Here is an 18,277-nt window from a genome sequence, read left to right as displayed (position 1 = left end):
CAATAGAAAAATAACTGTATAAAAAAGAAAAAAAAAGGGAGTTTGTGCCATTTCTGGCCAGATTCGTGCCATTTCTGGCCACGGTCGTGTGCCAGTTCTGGCCATCAAAAAATACAATAAAAGTAATCAAAATTTATTAATTAAATTTGACATTTTAGAAACAATGGTTTTCATTTTGTCTGGAAAATATGAAATATTATTACTTCACTTGAATTTAACTTACAAATAAAGAGATAAACATTTATATGACGTTGGTAAAAGCTGCAAAGTAAACTGACCTCCCCTTGTGTGAAGGCAATTTATTGCATCTCTGAAAATGAAAAATATGTATTTGTTGATATGTAAAGCCAAGGAAAAATAATAAATAAATTACGATAAATGACTAGAAGTGGGGCGTTTATGTACAAAAGTTTTGGCCAGCCGTGTGGCCAAAAATGGAGAAATTCATAATTTTGTCTCCATTAGTGGCCACCTTCTAATAATCCCACTTCAGAAACATATGGCGACAAAATAACTTTAGTTCCACTTAGACAATATATTCTTCATGCAGTATTAACATAAACATCCAAACAAAAAGCTAAGATTAAAAAAATAAAAACCAAATCCTCACCCGCTCGCCTTAGCCTTTTTGTTAAGATCTTAACAATTTCACCCTCAACTAAAAAGAATGACTTGTTGCATCGAAGTGAAGTTTGACACATCAAAGCTGCTAATGGTAGCAGTGTCTCCAATATTCAGTATTTTAAATACTGTACATCACAGAGTAATTTATTTGTCCATGCCTTAGTTATAAATATTTGAAGGCCCAAGTGGCCACAAAGGGGTCGATGGCCACAACCGGGTCACTTGCCCTATTCACATAATTAGGTATATAAAAAAGTATTCGCTGGGAAGGTCTAGTTTTTAGATTAATTAATGATCATTTTAGATAATAAGAATACCATCTCCTTGTCTACATCTACACTTCTACATTAATATTATAAAGAGGAAATAATAGTTTTCATTTGTTTGTCTGAATTTAATAGTCTCTGGTAATACTCGACCGATTTCAAACATTCTTTATACCGTTGGAGTCCTACATTATTCCTGATGAACATAGGCTATAGAATTAATGAGAGAAAAAAGGGAAGCGTTTAAAAATTTCGATAATGTAAACCGATGTGTCAAAAAACTGCCAAAAATCTTCTTATATCGCTTAATTATGGACAATAAAGCCAAGTGATGTACGTAAAGTCTTATTACATTAATATCAATTCCAATTATATCCGGACGAAGGCGTAGGGAACAGTTAGGCTTAGGATAAATATATTTATTTAATTGGCAACCCTTTAGTGTTGCTTACTTTTTTGCCACCATTTTGTAAGCAAGTTGCGGAGTGCATGTATTTTTCCGTCATCAACAATATATAATATTGTTGTTTTACTTTTATTTGATCAATAAGATCACAATCACGTCAGTGCTTTTTGATATATCATTCTAAATTGCTGGTGAGTGAAATGTTTAGATTTATTGGATTAAAACTAAAAGATCGATTTTGAAAGTCGTCCTACCGGCATTTAGGATTAATGTTTAATTGTATTATATAATTAAAGAGTTCTTTGTTAAACAGGTGTAAATTGCGATGGATAATCAGAGAGAAAAGGAACGTGATCGATCCCGTCGAGGGGACCGACCATCCAGATTTTCTGATGCAACCAGAGATCGCTCTAGCGACCGGGAGCGCCCTGAAGGGAAAAGACTGCTCGTGTCCAATATTCCTTATGAATTTCGCTGGACGGAATTAAAGGATCTGTTTAAAGAGAAGGTATAATAGTAATAACACAAGAGTGACATCATTAGTTACGCTTCTGTGTATATTTGTTATTGACTGATTTGTTATTGTAGGTTGGAGATGTGGCATACGTAGAACTATTCAATGACGAGAACGGGAAACCGAGAGGGTGTGGAGTAGTTGAGTTCACAAACCCTGAAGCTATGAAGAAAGCCCTATTTGTCATGCACCGTTATGAATTAAATGGTCGTAAACTAGTGTTGAAGGAGGAAACAGGTACTTGATCAGAACTTGTTGCAGTGGATTAGTTTTATTTATTGTATTCACAAGTTTATGAATATTAGTTTCAGGGAATGACAGGAATAGGATGAATTCCTCTCGATCTGGAGGCGGTGGTGGTGGCGGCGGTGGCCGTAATGCTAGGAATGATGATAAGGAGTAAGTTCTGATATTTTTTATTTAATATATTTACTTAATGTATACAAATGTGCAGACATAATGCTGTGTAGACATTTTCCACCAGTTTAGCTTATGGCAGTATAGACACATGCTGTTATTTTTCTTTGCTTCCTATTATTAAAGCAAATAATTTTATTTAGTTTCTGGTCTCTCTCTGAAAATGAAATGTCTATGAATTTTAAATTATAGAGATCACATTCAACTAAAATCTGTATTTGTGTAGAATATCTTATTACTCTACAGATAAGAATATGTATTGCAGATATTCATCACAACAATATAATAAATAAAAATGAATCTTTTTGACAGATTGTCTCAAATAACACCAGATAAAATGTTTCATATTGTGTTTATTTCATATTGTTATCTATATGCATATAAGTTGGATACTGTGATTATAATATTTACTGTTACTTTCATTCAATGTTTTGTTTGATTCTATTTTTAAAGTGAATGTTTTGTTTTTGCAGCTCTTTCAGTTGGGGTATCAATAAGCCAAGGGAGCCAGAGAACTACAATACCTATGGTCTAAGTCTCCAGTTTCTTGAGTCCATAAATGTACAACCACCTTTAGTTAAAAAAGTATTTGTTGCTAATGTAAGTATGAATATGATTTTTATTGTCATTAACATAAAGCATAATAAACAGTGTCCCAAAATTCAACTACATATTTAATTTAACACAGTGCTAGGCCTTCTTATGATGGCTCTGGAAAGCACAAATAAAAAATATTCCATTTTATAAAGAGTATATTACATCTGGCCTAATGTTGTGTTCTCATCCATCCTTTGGATTTACTCACTTGAATATAAAGATTTATTTTATTAACAACCCAAAGCGAATACAAATATGGTTTCTTTCAGCTTGACTACAAAGCAGACAGAGCTAAAATAAAGGAAGTCTTCAAAATGGCTGGCAAAGTCCGCAACATTGATCTGGCTGTAGACAAAGATGGTAACAGCAGAGGATTTGCAGTTATTGAATATGATCATCCTGTTGAGGCAGTTCAGGTTTGTATTAAATTATAAATAATATAGCTTTTATATGTATATTTCATATATTTTAAATTTATATTGTTAAGTTTATCAGTTGACATACCTATACAACAATTTTGTCTTAATTTGAATTTGCACTGTTATTTTATACATACCAATTTTATTTTAGGTAATGTTTGAATTATTGTACCTTGTAATCTAGTGTGAAATGTAAGATGATACTGCTTTTGTACACAAATAATATATTACAAAATATTTTCCTTATGTACAGGCTATTTCAATGTTTGACAAACAAATGTTGTATGACCGAAGAATGACAGTGCGCATGGACAGGGGTGTCACAGATAAAGGTGAAGTGAGGTTACCAGAGGGCTTGAAAAGCATCGGTCTTGGTCTTGGACCTAATGGAGAACCTTTGAGAGATGTTGCAAGGAACCTTCCAACTCAGACCCCTACTACTACAAATCTTAGTCTTGCAAATACTGGCACCGCATTAGGTGCAGGAGTTTTGGGTGCGGTACCAGCTGCGGGTGTGACTTTGAACGGACTTGGAGCAGGATTGTCAGCTAATACTTTAAATACTAACACAGCTTTGGGTGGAAACTTAGGACTACAGGTAAGAAAACCTTTAAATCAAAATGATGAATAATTTCCATTCTTATTGTAATTCCTGAAGGTTCATTATTAATTGTTCTCATGTTTTCAGGCATTTAGTTTGACTGGCTTGGGAGCCTTACAGAATCAGTTGCTACAACAGGGTTTGACTGCTAATGATTTGGCTACAGTGCTCACAGCACAAGCTAATGTGAATTCAAATAACTTGGGACTCGGTAATACAGATTTAGGGTCTAGCCTTAACTTGAACAACTCTAGCTTGGCCAATAGTGTAATGGGTAACAACACTCTCAGCTCAGGACCTTTGTCAGGTTAGTAATTCAACAGATTTTATTTTAAAATAAGGAAAAAGGATAATATATACAATTTAAGTTCCTTTACCACATGGTCTGATTAAGTTTCTGTTACCTTAACTGACACATGTATTTTGACACATTTAATATGAAAATCACCATCAGTTATATCAATGGAAACTTAATCAGATCACTACTGTAGTCTGTTATCGTTACACATGTTACTTCTAGGCACTAACAGGCAAATGGGTGGTGTGACAGTTTCAGCCCAATACGGACGGGATCCTGGAGTTCAGCAATCGAGCAGAGACAAATCATCTGACATGGTCATCATCACTAATGTAAGTATTTGTACTATATAAAGAAGTAACATATGTGTGTAGATCTTATTTTGTGTTTAATTCAATTGCAACTAAACAATTTTGTTTATTTATATTTCATGGAGGACTTATAGCTAAAACAAACAAATATTAATTACAATGAGTGCAGGTATCATTAAGCCAACTACAAGTCCTCATGGAAAAAATAATTTGGAAAAAGAAATTATAACATTAATATGCAACGCGACATTTGGCAAATTACTTATTGATTGTTAATTCTTTGTTAGACAAGAGAGCATCCATTAGTTACGAGGACTTGGTGTTAGTAAATATCACATATTTTTTTCCATAAAAAAAAAATGGAGCCATACATGAAAAGTTTTGCGTAATTTATAGACCCCCTAAGCTGGCCAGATGGCCAGCTTAGGAACCCCAAACAAATGTTTGGGGTTCCGTAACAGATTCGTCTAGCGACTTCCTATTAAATAGGAAAAACACACGCCTTTAACTTGTTTTTCTTTGTCCTAGTTGCCGCCAACAGTGACGTGGCAGTTGATTCGCGAGAAGTTCAGCGAGTGCGGCGACGTGAAGTTCGCTGAAATGACTGCACCTGACACAGCTGTGGTCCGCTTCCATAAGGAGTGGGATGCAGAGAGAGCTATAAGTATCCTTTTACTAAAATACTCAATTATGGGTATAAAATGTCTTACCTTGCATCTTAGAAAAAGTCTCTGGGTGTCTATTTTTACAGCTGCATGTATACTGAAGTTAGTTGTAAAAAAAATCATTGGCAACTCGTGTAGTTCCTCATGTACTTTATGTTACGAGTGAGATAAGATTCCTTAATAAAAAAATCAGAAATGTTCGATCGCACCCGCATCGATGGAAGGACGATCGATGTTCGCTTTTTCTAGCAGGCGGCCGCTGAAGAGTAAGTATTAGTTATTTCTAGTGTCTTTTTTATTCCAGAAACTTCGATAATTTTGCTTTTAGGAAAAACTCGTGCATTATCTTTCAAAAACCCATCGAAACCGTTTCGATTTGTCTTCGGGAAATATTAGTTAATGAGTAGATTTTTCTAAAACTGTCCAGATTGCTCGCGGTGATATTATCGTGTGTTTCTACTTCTTTTAACTTTTTGGGCGATAGGAGCTTTTAGCGTTTATCCTTAGCCTTTTACAACTTTATTTTCCACATTGACTGCTGTCAGATTAATAATTACTCCTTAGTTTAGCGTGTGCAATGATCTGCTGTCTAGCGCCAACAATAGCAATAAGCATGTTTTCCTGGTATGTTGTTCGTCCGGCTTGCACCTTATTGTCTTACCTCAGAGACGGATATTTGGACATCTGCTTCTCCCGTCTGTACTTGTCTTGAAATTCTAAAAATCTACCTCCTTATAGGACCTACCGCCGAAAAATCTACTCATCGTAATAAATCGGAGCATAAAAGTTGCACATGAAAGCAGACGCATGCGTCGAATAGACATTTAAATGTTGTACTTTTTGTGATTTCAGGAAAGTTTTGAAGTCAGTCTGATTCTGGGTTTGTATACACTCTGCCGCCGGGATAATGGAATCTTTGTCATCTTCGTCTTGAATAGTGTTTGGTGATGTGTTTTCAAAACTTTTCTCGATTGACGTTGAATATCTATACACGTGTATTTTAGGTTAAGTTAATGTAAGCATCAAGTATGTTTCATGTAGCCTCTATGTAAAGCTTAATAAATTTCATTGAGGAAATAATATTGTTGTTATGCTCCATAATTTTGACAGATCCATTATTAAATCCAATGTTTAGCAGTGTCGATGATCAATCGGTTCCTTGTAACATCTACAGTAAACGGCTCATACTATGTTGAGGTGTTAGGCAAACAGTGTTATTGTGTAACTGGTGATCTCGCTAGTCGCTAAGTATATATCTAAACAAACGCAAACGTTGTTGTAGCGACTGTTCGATTCTAGAATATCGCAATAATTTGGCAAATATAAGGTCTCAACTTGCAATTGGGTTCTAATTAGAACGAGTTAAGGATTGAGCAGAGCATCGACAGTACAGCGCATCGGCGTGATGTTTAACACTGAAAAATCCTAGAGAATCGGTATAAAATGGTGTTTGTGTTTTTAGAATTGCTTCTGAATTTTAATTCTATCGCCAGTTGAAACTTGTTGAGTTAGCACGAAGCAATTTTATTTGGTGAAGACATTTGCCAGAGTAGTAATCTCTTCATGTGAATGTCCATTGATCAATGAAGTCTGGTAATAATTTTACCAATGTGCGGTTACTGCGCGCTATAAACTTCGGAATTCGGTTGACATTTTTTTTCGCACTACACTCGATCGTTCGCTGTGTACAACGTGAAATAAATGTTCATCGTGAGTGGCTCAGTGAGCTACGAATTCTAAATGTTTTCAAAAATTATAATGTAGGTACTCACAATTCTACCTCTCAACCTGTGATTATTAAATTGGTATCGAGGATATGTAGGTACTCCTGTGTTTACTTCACAAGTAAAGATTTCACATTGAGCTGTCTCACTCACCACGAAAAGTTTTCGAAGATTGCAAAAGTTGGGTCTGTGATGCGTCGAAATTACTATGAAATACGTCTTCAAACTTCTTCGACTCGAATGGTAAGTTTGCCGTCATCGAACTTGGATTTTTGTTATTTGTTTCGGGTGTGCATGGGGTTTTATAGAACTGTCATATTTAGAAAAATGTTCATTTTTGAGTAACTCTGCCAACAGCTGATATTGTTTAGATAGCCGCAGGTTTCCAAAATTTATAACCTACACAACCTTTCTACATGTCATGGTACATCCAGCGTCTGAAGGAGCGACTAGAATACTGATGGTTATCGGTCGCTATCATCGGTTCTGCAAGAAGATTGGTTTGGTCGGTCCGTGAGAGCTGCCTGTAGCCTTTGTATTCTCTACACCAGCGGACCCAAAGTAATAGCTTCACAAGATTCTTGATGATAAAAATTTGGATGTAGGTACTGTTTCATGTCCTTTCCAAGGTTTTGTGGTTCATGACATGTTGATTACTAGACTAAGTTCGAACTTTCTGTCGATCGTTTATTCTGATTCAACGTGGAATAATTTTAGACCGTTGTTTTAATAGATATCTCTTTCAGATCACTATGGATGAGCTAAGTTATGACAGTTTTGTCAATGTATCCGAAATGGAGAGCATGATATCGATGAAACTGTGACTGCTTGATGGAGCTGATAAAGATTCTGGTAAATATACGAATAACTCAATTAAACTTTGCTCACTTTTTAATTCTCCAACGAATTTAACCTTTTATATTTTTAACAGCACGGCACTCTAGGAAAGGAAAAGAAGAAATTGTAGCTATGGGAGCAAAACCATTGTTTGGACAAGGTTCAAGAACCGACGTAACTGGGACTAATTCTTAGAGGACTTTGATACAGAGGGGATATTTGTTCAAAAAGGCATTCTTTGGCTGGAAACCCTTTGACAAGGAATTACCTATTGGTCCAAAGAGAGGAATAAGGTGATAATTCCACTTTAATCGAGAAATGTTTGGACCAACAATAAAACTGATGGACTCACTACATGATCATATCCACATTCCCAGAACGATGCTTTCAGGAGTTGAGTAAAGCAAACATATGACAATATTTGTCAGTGGTACAAGGTAAGCTTATTCAGTCACATTTTCGTCTCGGGGGTTTTAAGTCTTTTTATCGAAATAGATTTTGGTGACTCTTTATAATCTTTATTAGTTCAAGTTCTAATCTAACCTACAACAAGATATGCGGCGCGTGGTGAGGTCACTAAGCCGACCTTTAGGTCAGAAAATTCTCAGTAGACTTAATACAACAAACGACTCGCTTCTTAGAAATATGAAGGGAACTTTCTTCCTAGTTAGGAAGTGGGGAGGATTGATGTATGCGAACTTGTTATATATTAATATAATTTACTTTGTTACAGGTAAACTTTGGGGACTTATGATAGATTTTGGCTAAGACGAATTATAGTGTATACGAATATTATACAATACCGTCATCTCTAGTGACATGTTACATACTAGATAGATAATAAATAGAGTGCAAGGTGTTCTGTGAAGCCAGTCGTTAAGTCATAGTGCGCACATAAGAACCATTATTACTTATGTAGTATATTGTAATACATTTATATAAATAATTGTTATAGCACGCTACACTAAATAATAATTGTAATTATTAAAAAAAAAAACAGTCTGGTAAAAAGAAATTGAATACACTACTTTGTCCCTAAATCTGCTTTTTCTTATTTGAGAACCTGGTTATTTTCGACTTCTTATATCGCCGCCATATTCCTTTTCCAATCTGCATTATCTCGTAAATAGGGATCCTTACCGCAGTGAGTATAAGTTCCATTATGGAGATTACTGAGGTTCCAATACATAGATTGACGACACCACCGCTACGCACTGGAAACAAAATTGCCTCACTTATCTGCTAGAATATTTACAAATCACATAAAACAGTTGTAGGTACTTACAGAAGAGATCATAAAAGCTGAATATTATTTCTCTCCTGACACGCACTTTTGGGAACGCAGAAACGCTAAGTCGCATGCGGTTGAGACCGACAGTAGGTACGAACTGCTCATGATCGTTCTTGAACACGTCCTCTTCACAGTTGCCTAAGCAACCACAGTCGCGAAAAGATCTCGGCAAATCGTCAGTGTTATCGAATCTTTCCATAGTTTCATTGTCAATAGACAGTTTCATAATTTCCTTCTTGTATTCAAGAACACACTCCAATTCTGCTAGGTTACAAATGGTTTCGTGATCTGAAATATTTAAGTGGGTGTTAACAACCACTAGCAACACCAGAAGGATGTGATGTAGGATTTATTTATAATATAAAAATGATAGTATTTAATTATTGAGTACTACTCATAGGAATAAAAAATAATAAATATAATAAACCGCTTTCATAATTTCATAGATTATATAAATTGTTTTAAAATAATTGTTAGCTGAAATGGAACGTCAAATGCCATGTAAATGATAAATGATAAATGATAAATGATATTTATTTCTGTAAATAGGTCATAAAATAACACTTTTACACGTCAATATTTCAAATAGCTAGATGAGGCCGGCATTTCCTATCTGACTACTCTGAGAAGAAATGCCGAAACAAACTCAGAGGTCATAGTCTCTTTTAAAGTCCAGACAATGAAATAGAGGATAATGTGAGAGAACCGTGCAAGTTGGTTCTGTAGTGGTCTTTAGAGGAAAGAACCACAACAGTATGAGCGGACCTGTTCAGAAGGCCGTACGCATGTGTCAGTTTACAATCAGCTCAGCTAACGGCTGTTGCTGAATGATCCGACGAACATTACCAACCAAAAGAACATTTGGGTAGGCCACACAAATGCTCACACTGTCAGAATATAATTAACTAAAAGTGAAATAACTAAGCAAACTCTCACACGGTCCTCAGACTAACAATTTTAAAAATAATATGTTAAAAATAAAAATAAAAAATATCGAATGATATTAATGTATATCATGTCAAATTGTATAAAAATGTAACTTGTGTTACAAACATGTCAACATGACCTGTGTGGACATTATAACGGCTCACTCCCAAGCCTGACTATCATCTAAGTAGTCTTTAATTTTATAAAAAGCTTTACTATACAGTTTTTCTTTAATAACATTTTTAAATTTATTCAGGCTCAAACTTTGAATATCGCTGGGAATTTTATTGTAAAAGCGTATACATTGACATCTGAACGAACCACTTATTTTCTTAAGTCTAGTAGTGGGAACTATATATTTGTTTTTACTTCTAGTGTTTATATTATGTATATCACAATACTTTCTGAATAAATTAATGTTTTTGTGAGCATACACTACATTTTCATAAATGTATTGAGAGGGAACAGTCAATATATTAATTTCTTTAAAAAGTTCCCTAAGAGAGTGCCTCGGACTAAGATTATAAATTGATCGAATGGCTCTTTTCTGCAGCACAAAGACAGACTCCTGAATGTCAGCAGCATTTCCCCACAGGAGAATACCATATGACATGATACTATGAAAATAACTAAAGTATACTAATCGCGCTGTATTTACATCGGTCAAATTTCTAATTTTTTTAACGGCATATGCTGCAGAGCTGAGCCTTTTCGATAACTTATCTACGTGTGGAGCCCACTGTAGCTTAGCGTCCAGGGTTACACCTAAAAAGACACGTTGTTTAAAAAATAGCGGGAAATGAATATTCCAAATTCTGTCGACGGGACGGATTGTTGCTCTGTAAAATAAAGTGAGATTCCTGAATACGAATTTCATTTGGTCGACTTGCTTCTTGAAATAACATGGGTTAATGAGGCACAGATCGACTTCCACTTGAAGTTACATAGTGATTGGTAGGTCTCTTTCCACGCTAAGCATAAATAGTGGTACTACAAACTACTTGATAACACTAACACCAGATAATCTGTCTAAAAGCATCCCCTTATACAATTGGGATGATATTGTCTCAAAGTTATTGCAGACTTAACAGAAAAATGGTAATATTTATTCGATTTAAGCAGATAAATTAATAAAGGCGTGTTCGAGATACTTATATGTACCTATATAGAACTTACCTAACGGTTTGTAAAAATGTGGTATACAGTTGCATAGTTTGAATATCATTTTAATTCTACAATCCATCAAGCATCGGTTGTACGAGTAAATTGGGTATCGTTTAGTAGTCGTTTCGTGCATAAATCTGCAATGGCCAATTTATTTTGCTCGTTAGCAAGAATAACATTTTGTAAATCGTCCCACACATAAAAAAAATAGTTCTCTGTGTGGTGAGTGGGTAGGCGTGCATGTGCAACTATTGGATATTTGTCAGTTATGTTGCGAGTCCCATGTAATAGGAGGTAAACCTTTAGATACGAGAAAAAATTTTGAAGGATGCAGAAAATCGAAAATTGTCAATAGTCAAAAAGTCAAAAAAGTAGACAAGCACAACAAACGAATTGAAGATCAAACTAAACAGTAGATACCCTTAGTACGAGTTAGCTTTATGATGAACGTAAACGAAACAAGGACGCGTTCGACGCTCTTCCGACCAATCAGCTCAACTAACCAATCAGCGCCGAAAACACCTACGTTAACCATAAAACAAACTCGTAGTAAGGCCTCAGTAGACACTCCACTAAGCGTTACAATCGCATTATTCTTACCTGCATTTCCGAAGCTGCAAAGGAATGTACTTAAGATCCTCGGATGCTCTAGTGCTCGTAATTTGCACTCCAAAAGACAAGAACCCTTCGCTCTCGAATGTTAACGCGGGCGTTCCACTTAAGATTACTTCGTCGGGACTCAGAGTATAAACCTGCAATAACTCATATCCATAAGAGCGATATTGTGTTATTAAATTGAGGCATTTCGAAGTGCTTACTTAATAATGTTTAGCTATAAGAAGGAATAATTATGTCTAATTAGGATCTAACTACCCTGTTTAGTGTACGTATGTGACTACTTTAGTTCTACTCAATCTATTTAGTACTTTTTGATCTAGCTATGAGCTATGCTTAATGAGCACATTATCTAAATTAGGTAAGTAAAGGTTTTTAAAGGAAACTAGTCTGCCCGGCTAACTTCGTACCGCCTTAAACATATTTTTCTCACCTTTTAAACCTTCACTGGACTTCTACAAATAATTCAAGACCAAAATTTGCCAAATCGGTCCAGCCGTTCCCGAGTTTTAGCGAGACTTACTAACAGCAATTGATTTTTATATACAGAGAAGAAGAAGATCATTACCTACGCTTAGGAAGTTCACAATACGAACCTTATAAACATTGGCGTAGTTAAGTATCTGAACAAAAAAGTCCATGTCGTGTACAGAGAGCTCAATGTTGTTTTTGGCGTATGCCACACTGCTGTCACTCCATTTGCTACAATACAAAACGAGAACGTTACCTAATGGAACGGTCCGTGTGGTGCTTCGTCATGCAAATGTAAGTGCATTGCCTACAAATGAAAAAGCTGTTAGAATGCGAATTTAAAAATTGGATTCGTTTAGGTTGGTTAGCTAGCGAATTAGTTTTGATTTGTGTCGAGCTTCATAGCGTTTTTTTCCGTTATTGACTGTCCATTTATAGGTTGTAATAAAATAAAAATATTGAACTAGAATATTTGGAAGTTCGCACAGGAATTACAATATTCAGGTGCATGTACGTACTGACGTCGGTAAATAGCTTGGCACATTTGCTAACATCAATCTTCTATTTATATTATTCGAACTTACATATGTATCTATGAATTAATGAACGGCCAACACAATAATTTGATAATTTCGGGTGTTCGCTCCTTGCACTCGGGACCCTAGTTTCAGAAACCTTTACTAATCAATTCTGCCTTTGTATTAACAACGTTAATTGGTTTGGACGTATTTACGTTTAGTGTATTTTAAGAGACATGGGTATGGGTCGGACATGGGTTTTCGGGGCTTGCATTGATTCGTCACGGGACGGCAAAGGTAGAATCGGCCACGTAGTTGTTGACATTCATTTATAAGTAACCAGCAAACTCGGCGAACTCCGTTTCGCCACCAAAGATTTTCTTTTTTTTCTGCTTTTTTATTTTATTTTCTGAATGTTCTTTGTTATGAACCTCACGGAGCAAGACCTTTCCAACGAATGCAACATCGTGGAAATCGGTTCGTGCCATCTGGAGTTATAGCGTCAGGAAGGAAAACCCGACTTATTTTCTTATAATAATAAGTAACTACATTTTTATATATCTGTATTATTCATCAAGTATTAGTAAGAAGGTATTTCTGTTTGATTGTTGTTTAAAATTGTACTATGTTAAGTTGACCAGGATCTTTGACGAATAAATACAACCTAGTAATGGAGTGATATAGAATGAAAACTTAAGTGAAGAATAAAAAATGGTTTCCATTGCACAAACTGACATCGCGTATTTTATTCCCCGAAAGTAATCCTTTCGTTAGAAGGGTGACACTCGTGCACATATTAATGTAACTCACATTTTTCGCCAGTCATGTTATGGGTTCCATGTAATAAGGGGCGAGTGGTATGCCCTTGTGGCAAGAGTTTCTATTAAAATAACTTTTTTATGGAATAAGCCGGTAAACGAACAGACGGATTACCTGATGGTAAGCAATCGCCGCCGCCCATGGACAATAGAAACACCAGAGGCGTTACAAGTGCATTGCTGGCCTTTTGGAGGTTAGGAATTTAAGGGATTTGGGGAATCGGGGATTGTGAAGATTGGGAATTGGGTAATTGGGCTTCCGGTGACCTCAGCCACACAACGAAACTCAACTTAAACGTGGTTTCGCGTTGGTTTTCTGTGAGGCCGTGGTATCGCATCCCATTCGTGCCAAAGCATGGCTCTTCTACACTTAATGTGATAAGTGTAATAAAGTACCTAATATGTAAAAAAGTAAGTGTGGTAACTCACGTGGGATCATCAAGTATAGCAACGTTCGAATTTATTATATGACACATCCCCATCTCCGTCATAGCTGTGTCTATCGTAATGGGCCACTTCGGCATAGTCGTTAACGTTTTGTTCTTAAATTTCTTGAACAAATCTGCAGCGATTTTCGCGTAGTCCTCAGGTTTAATGAGCTTTAAAAATAAAAATTATGAAGACTATTAATTATCTTAATGGGGAATTAAGAAAAATATGTTATGCAGCTGTAACTGTAGCTGTAACAGTAACTATAGCTATAAGAGTAGCCGTAACTATTGCTGTAGCTGTTGCTGTAGCCGTAGCTGTAGTTGTAGTAGTAACAGTTACTGTAGCTGTAACATTTCTGTAGCTGTAGCTGTAACAGTTACTGTAGCTGTAACTGTAGCTGTAGCTGTAGCCGTAGCTGTAGCTGTAACAGTTACTGTAGCTGTAACAGTTACTGTAGCTGTAACAGTTACTGTAGCTGTAACAGTTACTGTAGCTGTAACTGTTACTGTAGCTGTAACTGTTACTGTAAATGTAGCCGTTGTTGTAGCCGTAGCTGTAACTGTAACAGTAACAGTAACAGTTACTGTAGTTGTAGTTGTAGCCATAGCCGTAGTCGTAGCTTTTGCTGTTATTGTTGCTGTAGCTACTATCTGTCCCCCTTATAAATAGAACGTTTTAAGATCGAGGCTTAAAATACAAGACAATATAGGTAGTATTAGTATTGCTAAAGATTTACCTTTAATATTTCGGGCGGTGGTAACAGATCCAGAACATTTAATGCTTCCAAAGACACGGATATAATGGCGGAATAGAATGACTCTAAATTGTAACCAGTATTGTTGAAAGTTTCACTGTAACGAACAAAAGAAGGATTAGCAAGCTGAAGTGGCAGTAGGTCACCTTTATTGGAGCACCAATGACCGTTAGGGTGGACGTCTTCTGGAGTGGAGACCACGCTTTTTTAAAGGGGGAAGTCATCCAATGACTAAAAACCACCCCGTTCCTACTCTTGCTTTTCAAACCGAATCCCCGGTAACCCGCTAGGTAGTCCGCAGCTCCGGATCAGGTATCAGCTTTACTGGGCCCCATCTGTGGTGGTCTGATGGCTCTTTGAGGAGACCACGCCTGGGCAAATATAGTACCTCACACTAAGTTTAGCTATACTCGATTCGAAGGCTTACGAAATTCTACACTTACTTAACATAATCAGCAAAGATTTCATCATCGATTTTGCTCATGGGACACAATACAATCGTCGGGTATGACACATTCCAATTCAAGTAATCTTTTTCCACACTATTAACTGTTGGTGCTTCCTGAAATCAATTTCTCGACATAATAAAAAAGAAATTACTCAGTACATTACAGGATTCATTCGCTCCTCTTCCATAATTCATTACTGAAGGTCGTATCGGTCCATTGTTGAATATTAATTTTAAATTAGTGTATTATTGTTACTGTGATACTTTACAATTAAAATTTTATTGCATAGATGAGGTTATTAAAACGTATCCTAATATCTACTTACCACAAGTCTTGTATATTGGGCAGACACGAGAACGAACATCACAGCACAGGCTGCACCGAAACATGCCGCCCAGAATATTCTACAACAAAGAGAAGAAAAGAAGTCAATAAGTTTATTCTGCAAAAATTTACAAATATGTATCCTATAAAATGTAAACAGTTAACAGATAAGAATAAACTTCGGAGTCTTTAAAATATGCTAACATAGGTATTAGCATATTATAAAATAGAAGGTTTTTTAAAACCGTAATAAAAACTATTAACAAATAGCTTCATTAGAGGACTGACCGACAGACAGACACTTTTTTAAAATAATGTATTATTTGCTTTAACATTTAAGAATGCCTTTCCGGTCTATTTGAAATAAATAGTTTTGACTTTGACTTTGACTATTAATCAAAGAAAGCAAAATTGTTCTATCTTGTATCTTCTAACATGTACAATACAGAATACCTCTCAAACCAATGTAGCTCAGTGTTGGCGATGTAAGGCAGGCCGTGAGTAGTGGAAGTTCTTAACTCGCTTTGTAAATACTTGATCAGTTTCTTAGTCTTTAGCCGGCGCGCGTAATTATCACGTTTCTTCTTAAACGTGGGCTTTTCTTTCACTGCTATACTCAACATGGCTGTCTCTAACTGCTTATATTTTATTACTAAGTATTTTCTTTTTGACTTTCACTCGTTTGTGCCGAGAATCAAATGCCTTTGTACATGACTGATGATTTATTTTGCTTAGTTTATATTTGTATGGAGTTTTAAATACAAAGAGTATAATATGATTACTTGATAGTATTGTTGTTTGTTAACAATAGATTTTCGACGCCTGTAGAGTATCGCCCGTTATATTATTTGACCTTCTATTTTATTTGACACTAAATACAACTTTTATACACGTACGAAGTTCTACAATATTAGTTACAAGTAATTCAAGATGTTTACTCATTTATCAATACAGCTACGAATTATAATTTCGTAGCCAGCGTAATTACTACGGCGTAGTAGTTGCTACGAGAAATACAAAAAGTTGACACGATTATAGTTCTGAATAATATACCTCTATGGACTATAAAAGACTATAAAAGTAAAATATCTGTCTTCAAAGGTCACGTGAAGAAACTCTATAACCTATAAAATAAATTATTGTTATTGATAAAATTCCTATTCTATGTATTTCATGTTCACGTATCAGTATCAATCAAGCTGCTTCACAAACAACAATGGCTATAGGGTTACAAAATAAAAATGTATAGAATAAAATATTTCGTTACTTACCTTTGTTCGTTTTGATAACATCATCGAAAAACTAAATTTATATGTATAGTCATCGAAAATAACTTACCTAAAACTAGATGTTCAACTAAAAACAAGGTTATATGCATTGGTGGATATTTAACTGATATATTTAGGAGATTTTTTTTTTTATCAGAAAAGCAATAATTCTGCATTTACTAGGGATTACTTTTACGACCGTATTCGTAGAGTTCGTAGCCACACGCTACGAAGTGCTACGAGATTTGGCTACGATTACAATCAAATGTGGTTTTTGTGATAACGTTTAAAAAAATTGGTACACATATTCATTCACGATGTGGTTCAAGATTATTCTAATTATATATTTCTATAGCTGCAAAGCAGCAAAATTTAAATTTTCTAATTTAGATTGATTATTATATGACGAGGAACTTTTGAGCTATACTAGAGACTTTTGAGCTATCATATTCATGATAGTTACGAGAGTAAACCGAAAGTTATAATATAATCCTAAATTAAAGTTAATAAAGACTTAATTCTTACCTCAGTTACGCTTCGGATTAAAAATCCTATTAAGAAAGGTATCATTAGAGAAACACAATACAACAGAAGTAAACAGATATAATTTAATCCCAGAATTTCCATCAATTACATTATTTGTAGGTTAATTTACATCCTTTTATTATTAGGGTGTAGTAAACCATCATTGTTGGTACAAATTGTATTCTTTGTGAAGAAAAGATCGGCGCTATTGTCGAGTAATCTTATAGAGTAATCCTAACAAAGGTTTGAGGGCAACATGTTTTATAATATAATAGGCCATTCAGATACTAATAATATTATAATAAGTGACCTATTATTGTCCTCTTGCTTTTATGTGTTTACCTGTAGTTGAGGTCATGTGACCCTTGTAAAAGTTCTGTTACCTTAGTCCCTTATTGACCTGTGATTTCATTTTAGATCCGATAAGATTTTTTGTAAGATAGAGTGTGAAATATGTGACAGTTACAAATAGTGTTTTAAATAAATTATGTTAGTGCGTAGGTTAGAAGACCTACTTTCTATCTGTATAAACAGATAATACGTATCTCAACAAGGAAAAATAGGTCAAGACTACCTAAGGAAGACGAAATATCAAATAAACCCGATCGAAATAAGCGATGATACCATAATGGACTTTGAAATTATCTTAATTAAACCTTAAGCTTTCAATTTGTCGAATTGGCCTTAATAAAAGGTCTGATGGTTGAATCTCGTTAAAATGAGGTTGAATTAATTTTGCCGAAAACGTATTTCACGTAGTAGTCTTATTTAAACAATTGAACCATTAGCATTAGTATTTATAAACTGTTTATTCTGTTTTAAATTGGCAATTTAAATTATAACGAGTCAATAGTGCAATAAAGCCAAGGTATAAATTAGCAATGTGTTGATTTATTTAAAATTATCCGCTGTTTGGATTGTTCTCGAATTTTGGTTCGAAGCGTTCTTGGTTCCGAGTGTTTACACATAAACAAGGTAAACTTAAAAACGAGTGAGTGATTTACTGGCCGAGCAATCTATTTGTTAGCCATAAAACCCACGA

The 18,277-nt window shown here is 35.2% G+C and overlaps 2 protein-coding genes across 7 annotated transcripts; one reads left to right on the top strand and one right to left on the bottom strand.

Annotated features, from left to right (window-relative positions):
• Positions 1–1,320: 1,320 nt before the first annotated feature.
• Positions 1,321–8,719, top strand: LOC118273990 (myelin expression factor 2). 6 transcript variants are annotated; one of them, XR_007707312.1, is made up of 14 exons: positions 1,321–1,487; positions 1,610–1,804; positions 1,885–2,047; positions 2,116–2,209; positions 2,701–2,827; positions 3,094–3,240; positions 3,497–3,841; positions 3,932–4,151; positions 4,395–4,474; positions 4,982–5,117; positions 5,312–5,384; positions 7,589–7,694; positions 7,774–8,116; positions 8,413–8,719. XR_007707312.1 is itself a non-coding variant. In XM_050705606.1 (12 exons), exons 2-11 carry the CDS (start codon positions 1,622–1,624, stop codon positions 5,365–5,367), a joined length of 1,545 nt encoding a protein of 514 aa, XP_050561563.1. In that variant the 5' UTR covers positions 1,321–1,487; positions 1,610–1,621; the 3' UTR covers positions 5,368–5,384; positions 5,971–6,198. The 6 variants fall into 6 exon arrangements, 4 of the variants coding, with proteins under 4 accessions (XP_050561563.1, XP_035447191.1, XP_035447192.1 ...); XR_004783449.2 differs by having other exon boundaries at positions 4,365–4,474; XM_050705606.1 differs by lacking the exons at positions 7,589–7,694; positions 7,774–8,116; positions 8,413–8,719 and adding an exon at positions 5,971–6,198 and having other exon boundaries at positions 2,122–2,209.
• On the bottom strand, positions 8,713–16,065 carry LOC118274340 (sodium channel protein Nach-like). The gene is made up of 10 exons (XM_050707625.1): positions 15,896–16,065; positions 15,444–15,522; positions 15,113–15,231; positions 14,652–14,766; positions 13,913–14,082; positions 12,273–12,378; positions 11,662–11,813; positions 11,074–11,198; positions 8,965–9,258; positions 8,713–8,893 (listed from the first exon to the last, which is right to left on the bottom strand). The coding sequence occupies exons 1-10, from the start codon at positions 16,063–16,065 to the stop codon at positions 8,715–8,717; spliced, it is 1,509 nt and encodes a 502-aa protein (XP_050563582.1). The 3' UTR covers positions 8,713–8,714.
• Between the last annotated feature and the right edge of the window lie 2,212 nt (positions 16,066–18,277).

The sequence above is a fragment of the Spodoptera frugiperda genome, chromosome 3 (assembly GCF_023101765.2).
Source record: "Spodoptera frugiperda isolate SF20-4 chromosome 3, AGI-APGP_CSIRO_Sfru_2.0, whole genome shotgun sequence".
Lineage (NCBI taxonomy): Eukaryota > Metazoa > Arthropoda > Insecta > Lepidoptera > Noctuidae > Spodoptera > Spodoptera frugiperda.
The sequence above is the reverse complement of the archived record's forward strand: the minus strand, read 5'-3'. Positions and strand labels throughout refer to the sequence as shown.

Coding starts and splice junctions, on each gene's coding strand:
- LOC118273990 (XM_035591297.2), top strand. CDS start 1,622: ATGGATAATCAGAGAGAAAAGGAACGTGATCGATCCCGTCGAGGGGAC. Junction 1,805..1,884: donor AGGATCTGTTTAAAGAGAAG/GTATAATAGTAA, acceptor TTGTTATTGTAG/GTTGGAGATGTGGCATACGT. Junction 2,048..2,115: donor AGTGTTGAAGGAGGAAACAG/GTACTTGATCAG, acceptor TATGAATATTAG/TTTCAGGGAATGACAGGAAT.
- LOC118274340 (XM_050707625.1), bottom strand. CDS start 16,065: ATGTTGAGTATAGCAGTGAAAGAAAAGCCCACGTTTAAGAAGAAACGT. Junction 9,259..11,073: donor ACATTTTTACAAACCGTTAG/GTAAGTTCTATA, acceptor TAAATATTTCAG/ATCACGAAACCATTTGTAAC. Junction 8,894..8,964: donor CAGCTTTTATGATCTCTTCT/GTAAGTACCTAC, acceptor TTTTGTTTCCAG/TGCGTAGCGGTGGTGTCGTC.